The 11244-nt window shown below is 27.3% G+C and overlaps 1 protein-coding gene across 1 annotated transcript in view; it reads right to left on the bottom strand.

Annotated features, from left to right (window-relative positions):
- Window positions 1-11244, bottom strand: part of LOC100161431 (RNA-binding protein Nova-1) — a 61298-nt gene that overhangs the window by 14895 nt on the left and 35159 nt on the right. Inside the window, exons 2-4 of the mRNA XM_016801176.2 lie at window positions 9847-9996; window positions 1889-2040; window positions 1573-1726 (exon numbers count right to left, since the gene is read on the bottom strand). Coding sequence (XP_016656665.1) covers window positions 1573-1726; window positions 1889-2040; window positions 9847-9996 — 456 coding nt within the window. The remainder of the gene's footprint in view (window positions 1-1572; window positions 1727-1888; window positions 2041-9846; window positions 9997-11244) is intronic.

Raw genomic sequence — 11244 nt, 5'->3', positions numbered from 1 at the left:
CAATCAGACAAATCGCTTTATTATTTCCAAAGATATCTCAAATTGAATTTCCCGCCCATTAAGGTGATGAGACAAAGAATTTTGTTTTGCTTCGTCCTGAATAATTGATAAAAGTGGACTTGTCTCGTTGTTGCACGGAGCCCTTCAATTTTGAAAACTTCAAGAGTTTGTGGTAAGTGGGAAAATAGTAAACATTTAACTCACTTATAATGAGTAGATGGGTAATTAAGTGAGTAGGTTCGATCTTCGATATCATCTCCAAGCGGTATAATGATTTTAATCTAGACAGACGTCGGCGTGGTCAGCCCTAAAAACTCTATTTTTTAACGTTGCTATGAGAGCTAGAAAGTTGGTCGATGTCTCATTAAAAAGTGCTTGTCAAGTAGATACAGTATGTTAAATTTAAAAATTAATTAACCTTTTAACCGTTAAAAAAATAGTCAATTTCTGCTAGATTTTTGTTCAGCAACGCAGATCTCGAAAACGGATTTTGTTGTCTAGGGTGTTGTAAGAATCGCATTGTCTAGAATAATTGCAGTCCTGAAGAGTTTGAGACTTTTATATTTAATAGCTTATTCACTACAGACCTTTAAAGTTGTCCATCATAAAAATACACACTCATATTGTAGATAAGAACTATGCGAGTACCAAAGTAGAAAATTCCTATAAAATGTTCGTGTAAAATCTTAAGAGGGCTAAAAAGTACGATACGAGTTCCACAAGAATAGTAAAACTAAAGTATTAAAAAGGGTTAACATTTTAAAAACGGACCACTAAAATTTTGTGTACTAGAAAATAATATGCTTTCCTGTTCAGAGAAGATTCTATTTCGAGCAGTGCCTAGAGTACAATTAAGTTTAATCCTATCGTCATAAAATATAATATACATAATAAAGTTAATAGTTGTCTAAAAATTAAAAATCAAGAACGTGTACCTACATGACCCTGACCTCGACTTGGCAAGCGTTTTTTTTTTTTTTTTTGCTAAGTTCTGTAAATCGTGTTTTTAATGAATATAATAATATGATGACTTGATACGGTATAACGAACCGATTCAACTGTTGTTTTTATTGTTAACATGATAAAATATGTAATAATTCCACAGGATTATTAGTTAGATAATACTTTTAAAAAAATGTTTACTTTTTAGTTTTTACATAATTTTATATTGTTGTGGCACGAATGACGGATGAACATTTCAAACAAATAATGTAAAAAAAGTGTCTTGTTCCAATGACCTATTTCAAAAATAATATAAAACAATAATGTCCCTAATAATTTAATTATTTTTTTTGTATTTGAAATCTATTTGAGTATGTATTAGTATACACATTGGCCAGCGTATTGAAAATATAGTGGTATCGATAAGTATTTTATATACCTACTTTAAAACAAAAATGTATATGAGTAAGTACAGTGTTTTGAATAGGTATAGGTACATTTTCAAAGTGTTCTTTACAACACTGACAACATAATATATTATAATATTTTGGGACTGGCTATCTTTACCGACGATGAGAATTAAACGAGCAAAACATTAATTATGTACAACGTTATAATATTATATTATACCTGACACGGTAATGCACCGTTCTTGGAGTGTAGTGTCTTTCGCTTTTTGCGATATCTGCACAAAACACCCGCTGTCTTCCTTCAACTGTTTGATGTACGCTCCGGCTTTGCCGATAATCATACCAGCTGTCGAGTTGGGTATCAGGATTTTCACCTAAAATTTGAAACACCTAATTTAATAAATTTTCAACAGTATTCATTATTTGAGTATGGATATTATTTTGACGTTTCTCGTGCCACGTACCGATCGTACGATTCATTAATTATTTATTATTGTTGTCGTCGCATTCGATATAATAATATAAAATGTAAGTACCTGTTTTTCACGATCTGCAATTGCATCACCAGAATTTTGGACCCTATTTGACGCATCTGGTTTTTCCCGGATTCGTTCCATAATAAATGTAAGTGCAGCCATTATATGTTCAGAACTTGATCCAGATATTATGCAAACTCTTTCGGTCGTGCCTAGAATTGTTAAATCGATTGTTACTTTAATAGTTTAATTCAATTGTCTTTGTACATGTTCTTAAGACCAAAACAGAATAACGTTTGAACATATTTTACAAATTGCATTATTAACATAATAAGAGGATTAACAAACGGACAGTTTTTTTCCCCGACTAAAGCTTATAGTCTATAGAGCTATGACCTTATTTTCGTTCCAGTCTCATCTGTATGACGGCGACGATACGAAAAGTGTTTCGAAAACATATTTTAATTCTTAACCATGTCTTATCCGAACTAGCTTTACCCACATTGAGCAATTTTTTTTACAACAAAACATTATAATATACTAATATAATTTATCGTGCGGTATACATTACAACATTATAATATCATTATGTCCATATTATACACTTGATTGTACGAGTCCGCGAGATGTAACAATCGATTGAACCAAGTCATAAAAAAACACTATGAATAAAACGAGACAGTCGGAGAATATTTTGGGATGGATTTCAAACGAGAATGGATTCCTACGACATCGTTAGTTCGGTCGATACATTGCGGAATTAAATTGGGTCTATTCAGCGGTAAAATAACGCGACCCGGTATCGATGTTGGTTGCGTGCCCTGTTGTACTGGTACGGCGGAATATAACACACACTAATGATGACCATTTAGTCGCACACGCTCGCCCGTTTGTAATATTGCCTGTATCGAACTCCTTAAAAACATATACCGTTCGCCATCCCCACGTCATACATTTTTATCGTTTGAATATGATTTGGTTAAAATGCATATTATAGTAATATTATTATTTATAGAAATAATACACGTGAAATTAGGTTAACCGTGAGACATAAAAAATAAAAGCATGATCGGGACAAGACAGTGCTTATAGACTGTTATAGTGTGTTCACTCGATAACCTCGGCGCAAGAGTATACGTACCTATTGTGTAACTTTTCTTTTAAATTTCAAAGCAATGATAAATCATAACATTCATAAAACCGTTCCATTGTTGTACCGTCAATTTTACCGTTTTATCGTTATTTTTAGATTTTCAGCAGAGCGATAATTTTGGTTCTACAATGTTGTGTGTCTTTTATTATTATTATAACTTTTTTTTTAGTATAACTGGTATTATTTCGAATAAAAAATCCTTAACTTATTCTGTTAACGGGGATTCAATTATACTGGTTATACAATAATGTTTTAACTTACAAAAAATACTTTGAGCAATACCTACATGGAAATGCTCTAAAAATTGAATTTATGAAACATTTTTATCTATCAAAAACTGCACACGAATAAAACTTTAAACTCTATAGATGTGTTATAATTAGAACATGATAAACGAATAAACTTAATCCTATTATAAATACTTATATAGTTTACCAATTTTCATTTAGAATCGTTGATGAATAATGAATAATGATTATTAAAAACGCTTTCGTTTTTTTTTTAAATAATAATATAAATACTCAAGGTGAATTAAATATTAATATCAATCCACCTTGCTAATACTGATACTTGCGCAAAGACAAGAGATTCAAGTCAAATGTCCAACACTCGGCCGCAGAATTATCTTAGGCCTTTATTTTGCCTTCTATACTTGATAAATCATTTTATTTCGAATTACACTTTATGCAACTCTCATTTAAGACTATTTTAATAAACCAAGTTAAATATAATTTTTATTTAATTATAATTTTCAATTAGTTATAATTTCCAAATAATTAAATAAGTACCTAGTACATTTCTAGTAAAACTCAACCATTTGTAATTCTAAAACAACTGTATAGAGTTTAGCTTAAAAATGATTTTTATTCCACTCTGGCACACTAGAAATGGCTAAAATCGCTTGGAATTTTTCTATTTATGGAATAAGTGTGAAATATACACATAATAATGTCACCAAACACAACACACTACAAAAATATGTTTATTTTACGAAAAAAGTGCTGAATTAAACGACTTGTACTACATAATATGTAACATTGTAACTCCCATTATGTGAAGTCTACTTGAAGGGTTTTTTATATTTTATCCATCGAATAATGGATTTTATAATATTGTTTCCACATGATAACACTGTTTAAACTGAACAATACGAATATCAGATATTGCAAGAAGAATGCATTAATATATTATTATTGTTCTCGTTAAAACCCTACTTTACAATATAATATAAAGAGGTATTCTATTGGTATATTAGTAATCGTGTCAAGTGTCAATAACTTTATCAACCATTTCGATCTATTTTATAACAGAAAATAATTTACATATTCTTACGAAAAAAAAACAATAAATTTATACCTACTGATATTTATAAAAGATAGTATTTAAATAAAGAACTAAAATGCACGCTTATATAGTACAAACTCTACAAAACACAATTAAAAAACTTTTGCTTGAAAATAAAATATATTTAGGGTTCAAAAAGTTGCAAGCTAGCAACAAATACGAAAAATTAAAGTTAAAACTGTTGATTTGTCAAAACAATGATGCAAAACTTAACTCAAATTCAGAAGAATAAAATACAAATGTTTAGCTGAGCTGTATAATTTATAAAAATTAAAAGTTACTGAGCTATGTGCTTATGTGTTTACGGAAAATATAATTTAACTACGATTTAATACTAAAAGGTTAGATTTGTTGAACCATTTATTATAAATAAGTAAATCATAAACGGGTCATTGAATATGTTAATGAAGTTATTGGTTTTGCTGTATAAAGTATATCTTGTATATCTATGTATATCTAAGCATATCTATGTACAAAAACATTATTTAGTATGCTGTACCTACTATACCTACCTGTCATTTAAAATTGAATAAGTTTATCGAACTTTGGACACATACAATAATTATTGCTAAATCTCCGTTTTCGATTTGAAAATGTATACAACAGAAGTGACTTAAAATGAAAAAGAGAAGGCTGAATATACGTATACATGTATGAATGAGGATTTGTTTTATGACTATTAAAAAAAAATTTGACTTTCATTATATTACATATTGCAATATTATATGTAGGTCGGACATTAAGCTTGGAAGTTGAATTAAAAATAATCCATGCCATCTCACTCAGACTATGTATATAAAATATTTTATTATAACCCCTAGCAATATTGATTAAGAAAAACAATTTTCGAAATTTTTATAATTAAATTTTCCAGCCATTTTTATGAAATACTCTTTATCTTAAAGCTTTTCAAAACTCGATTATTCATTCAAAAAAACTCATACCTAATGGCTAATGGTAATTCGTTGAATATGCTATTTTAATTTCTTCGACTGTCTGCACAATAACACAGTACACTTTTAATTAATTGAATTTTATCCAACAAAATAATTTGAATATAAAATCAATAAGAATCAACACATAAAATTAATATCTGTTCTAGATATGTTTTAACTTCTACTTCCGTGGTCATAAAATATGGCACGTTATTATATTTAGAAGGTCAAGAAAAATGCCGAGTGACAAATACATGGACACCTAACCTAAACACCTTATTTATACGATACATTAACAACCAGACACGATGTCATTGAATAAGACAATTTTAAATTACTTCAAATATAGTACCTCGTTTAATATTTAATCGATACATACCTATAGTTACCTCCTAACAATGTGTTATATAAACCTAATTATATACCAATACTCAATTTTAAAACGGTTAAAAATAAAAAGCAAGACGTGCAAGAAACACCTGTGTTGAGTATTCCTGTCATAAAAAAATATTTTAATGCCTAATATAACTTAAATATCTAATAACTATATAATATATACCCTTCTGTTCGATCAGAACTCTATAATTAAAGAAATTTTACAATTTATAAATTATTTATGAATATAAAAAACGTCATTAACTGATTTTGTGACTTTATGAGTTCCTTTCAAACATTTAAAAGTATTGTTTATTTAACAAATATTTATATTTTTAGTAAAAAATAAAAATATATAGGTGATATTTTCTATGGTTGAAATACTCAGACGGTATTTGTATATAATAAATGTTATTCTTTCAACCATTTTTAAACCCCATTTCTTGCTACTAAATAAGCTATTTATATTTAATTTTCAATCACTTTAGAGAAATTTTTGTTATAGATATAATTGTATTGCAACCGTCATTTTTATAAAAGTGAAAAAAATAATGTTTCTATAATATACTAAAAAAAAACTAGAGAAATATTACAAGCTTTAAATGCATTGTTCATTTTATTTAGAATAAGTTAGACAATTTAAAATAATTGGTAACTATTAATGTTTAAGTATATACAATTATTTGAATTGTTATTTAATTTAGGCAATATATTCTTAAAATTAATAATTAATTAAAATAATAGGTAATTAGTTAATATCTACTTAGTATACTTAATACCTATTTTAATTATCTGTTTGACATATCTATGTTAATGTTAAAATCATCTTTTCAGATAGATATTTTGTTAGACAAATAATAATAATAACAATATAAAAACTATTATTAATTAAACCTATACTTCTTGATGTTTTTATATTAAAATTTGAATCCATAAAATATATACGTATCTTAGTAATAAGACATCTAGTGATTGCTTCTAACTTTCTACCATAAAGTAATCTCTATTACATGAGAACATGCCTACAATATATATATGAATGTTAAAAATCAATCTAGTGAGATTCGTTCAATTTGTAAGTATCCCTGAGGCTTAAATACGTAACTCCTAACTCTACTACGAAAATTGGGATTTACTATCTTAGATACACCTATATGGATACATCCAATTCGAAGATAGTGATTTATTCAATTACAGTGTTCAGTCCACGAAGAAACATGAACTTATTCAATTGACTGAATAACAGTGTTATTCGTTTTATTACGTGGAGAGAGGTTTGAATTTTTAAAATAGGAGGTAGTGAAGTAACTAAATAAAATCGAAATATAAACATAAAAAGTGGATATATATAGATATATGCAGGGTAATTCAACAAAGATGCTCACCCTCATTTTTTTTCCTTTAATAATAAATGTATTCAAATTCTGATTTTTAGAATTTTATGTATATATATTTTCAATGATGTAGATTTTATACTATTTAAGTAGTTACCAGTGAGGATACATACCTACTTTTTTTTTCAAATGGGAACCATTTTTATTGGGCTTACCAAAATTGTTTAGCAAATCGCCTTTTTTGAAAATGTCTCTAAATCAAAACTGGAATGTGTAATTCTTGAGTTATTAAATTCTATGTATGTATAGGTACGAAGGATAGTCTTTAAAAATGGTTGTACAATAATATAAAATAGATATAATACTGGATCTAGTATTTTAGTATTTATTATACTTGGGAAATTTTAAGATTCTTCAATTAATTACGATTTTTATACACCTAAAATGTTAACTGTATACATTAATTGTATATTTGTTTATTTATTAATTTATTAATTATATGCAGGAAAATGGGTACATTTTATTTAAAAAAAATTGTATCGCTATAGAACATTCCTTAAATGGTAAATAAAAAAACTAAATATTTAAAAATAAAGTCCTTGATTATACTTAGCAATTCTAAAAATCTGTTTTTGAATAAATGCATTATAAGAGGTTTGAGGATTTTTGGTGAATCACTCTGTATATATTTATTAATTACTTAACATATAAAAAGGTGGGCAAGTGGGTGTCACTCTGCTATACAGTAGGTTACAAGTAATGGATGGTGTTAAATTTGAATTCAATGATAAAATATCATTGTAAAGAGAAAAACGATCCTGAGCGAAGGCATTCAGACAGCGTATGATATTACTAAGTATATTTGATGATATTATTGTGTATAAAGTAATTTATATAATATAACCTATTTACGTACGAGTGGAACCTGACGTGGAACCTTGTTTTAAATTTTCAATCCTTAGCTATGAAAGTTGAACATTTTATAAATTTTTAATTACAAAATAATTATTAAATTTTAAATTTGATAAATTTGATCGAAATTCGAATTTCAATGCTTATAAAAAAAAAATTGTGTATTTTTAATATTTTTCAACTGCTATTGTAACAATATATCAGGACCCTTTAAATTAATTTTTTACACTTTTTGGCCCAACAGATAAAAATTTATTGATATTGATAGACAAAAATACTAAAAAAAAATGTCCGTAAACAGCTCAAAAAGAGTCAAATTATTTTCTGTATGGTGCATAGAAAATGTTATTATAAACATTCAGTGCAATTTTCAAGTATCTACAGTCATTCGTTTTTTAATTACAATAAAATAAGAAAATCGAGTGAATATCAAATATTGTAAAAATATGAATTTCAAACGCTCATAAAAATTTAATTTGACTTTCATGTAGACATTTTTTTTTTTGATAAAAGTAGACAAACTTATGAGGAATCTTGTATTACATTTTTAAATCTTAGATTTCAAAATAATTTGAAAATTTTAGTCATTTTTACGTATTTTGTCAATATTTTAACTTTAAATGCTTATAAAAAAAATTGTGACTATAGATTTTTAATTGTTTTCATCTGCCTTTGAAACAATATACTAGGAACCTTTTATTAAGTTTTCAAGCTTTTTTTAACGAACGAATAAAATTTTATTGATATTTATAGAAAAAAAACTAAAAAAATGGAAACTGAAAATGTCCGTAAACAACTCAAAATAAGTCAAAATATTTGGAAAATTATATGGTGGATAAAAATGCTAATATAAACATTCAGTAAAAATTTCATGTATCTACGGTCATTTGTTTCAGAGTTGCACCAAAAACAAAAATCGATTTTCTCGAAAACTGATTTTGCGTAAAAATTCCCGTGTTTCCTTAATTTTTCTTTTGTTTTTCACGGCTCTTTTGAAAACTATTGAGTTTTACTTTTGACCCCCAAAGTACCAACTAGATTCACTTTTCTATCAGAAAAGATACTGTTAAAGAAAATGAAAGCACTTTTACTGTCCTAAAAGGTGATGGCAGACACAAAAAAAAAAATAAATATAAAAAAAAACACAAATTATTGTAAAATCAATACAATATCCATCGCTCCGCTCAGAATCTAAAACTAATTGTAGAATACACATGTAAAAGTATTTCTATAACTTAACCAGAGTTACGGAGCATACTTGAAAGGCTTTAAATGTACAAGCTTGAATCGATCAATGAATTATCATTTTATTTTTATCAATAGGCAATAGATATTATATAAGATATTATAATATCTATACAATAAAATTAACAATTGATGGTATACGGTTTAAAAATGTTTATACACACATCCAAGAAATGCAACTTTTTGAGAAAAATATAAGCAAAGTAACTAAATAACTATCTTTGCATTTAGCCCTATAGCTCAATTCAATTAAGAGAGACTTTGTTAGGTACTAAACATTTTTTGAACGGTGATCATAGTATAGAAACCTCAAAACGAAGGAACCTAAAATATCTGTAAGGCATATTTTCCCAATATAATAATATCTGATTTTCTTCGATGTACATACACCACCATATTTTAGAGTTAACACTTCGTTCATTAGTAACAGTGGTGACAACTAATTTGTCACAAACTAAGCCATTGTATTGATGTCTCTAGCCTATGCATTAAATAAAATATAAAATATAACTTCAATGGCAGATTTTTTACATAGAAATAACAATAGTGCGCCGACCGTAAAAGGTGTAAAAGGCGAATGCTGAATAGAAATATGTATTATTGCCGAATTAAAAATAATGTTACATTTGAATAACGTAAGTTATAAACAAAATCATATGTAGCCTCCAAACGTAAATGTGTATGCAAAAAATATTAAAATAAGTAAATATATAAACTTACCAGGATAGAAATCATTTGTTTTTGACATTTTAATCTTTGTATTGGTCTCTGTTTGTAGCTGTGCAATTGTCTCCCCGCCTTTACCAATAATGGCACCAGCAGTTATACAAGGAATTAAAATTTTCATGTGATACATTCCATCTGAATTTCCTAAAAAAAAATAATAAAATATTTTGTTTATAATTCAACTAAATAATTATCCAAATTTCTAATACGTACATTTTTAAGCTACCTATATAAACACAAATTATGTTACGTTTACAAAAAAAAATAATAATACTCGGGCGCTTCAGAATAATGTATTTAACCAAAACACCTTTAAACTATAGTAAATATCGTTAATAAATTATCATGATATGTTGTATTTGTAATCCATATAAGATAGATGTCTGTACATTTCTCGCATCGAGTGGGTAAATTAAAATAATTATTTAAAAAAACTCAGGTCATATTGTTATTGAATTATTATCAATAAATAAGTCATTGATAGACACTATTTAGGAACACTACCAATAAGTTATTACTGAATATCATACAAAATATCCGCAACAATAATATAATAATAATATAATATGAAATTGGCCCTGATATGCATCGGCCTTTTTCACATAGCCAGGGTTGGCCAGTCGTGCAAACAAACGAGTATTCCACTATAACATATTGTTTTAAGAGATTATATTTGTCTTGTGGTTAGAACTATGCTATTTAACCACTTATTGTGTTTCTTTTGTATGGAAAACCATCTTTGGCTAGAACAGGATAATAGGATAATATATAATATGAAATTGCTCACGACCAGCCATCACTATATAATATATAATCTTTCCCTCAATATGTCACGAACAACAATATCCACATAAGCACAAAAGTGTCATGTTAAAGTTAGTGTGTGAATATTTCGTATGCAATGTGTTTACAAATCGATATCCTCGAAATGTTCTCAAGCCTCGTACACATTAAACATGATTTGATAATGCGTTTACTTAACGTTCAAAAAGGAAACCATGTTCAAGTGTACAATACATGTGATATTAACATAAGGCTACAAATTTCAACTTGGTAGGTAAATTTGAAACACAATAAAATAATAATACTGTTAGGGTACGATCTCAATAATTCGTTCATTTATTTATTTCACTTCTACTGTGATTTGTAAGGTGACGCTTTTGACAACTCATGCAAAAAATGGTATTTTGTATAAAATATAAATCATTAAAATAATCTTCAAATAAATGTTAAAATAAAATGGGTATGCCTATACACGGTATACACATTGATATTTTATAAAGAGCGCATATTAACTCAATAATTGCTCTTGATAATATGTTGGAGTCGGGTTTTCGTAATCAGTTGTGTGTTTATATTATAGTAAATTATAAACATTTTTCACTATTTTAT

Source organism: Acyrthosiphon pisum, chromosome A1 (genome assembly GCF_005508785.2).
Source record: "Acyrthosiphon pisum isolate AL4f chromosome A1, pea_aphid_22Mar2018_4r6ur, whole genome shotgun sequence".
Taxonomy (NCBI): Eukaryota; Metazoa; Arthropoda; class Insecta; order Hemiptera; family Aphididae; genus Acyrthosiphon; species Acyrthosiphon pisum.
Note: the sequence above shows the minus strand (reverse complement) of the source record. Positions and strands in the feature narration are given on the sequence as shown.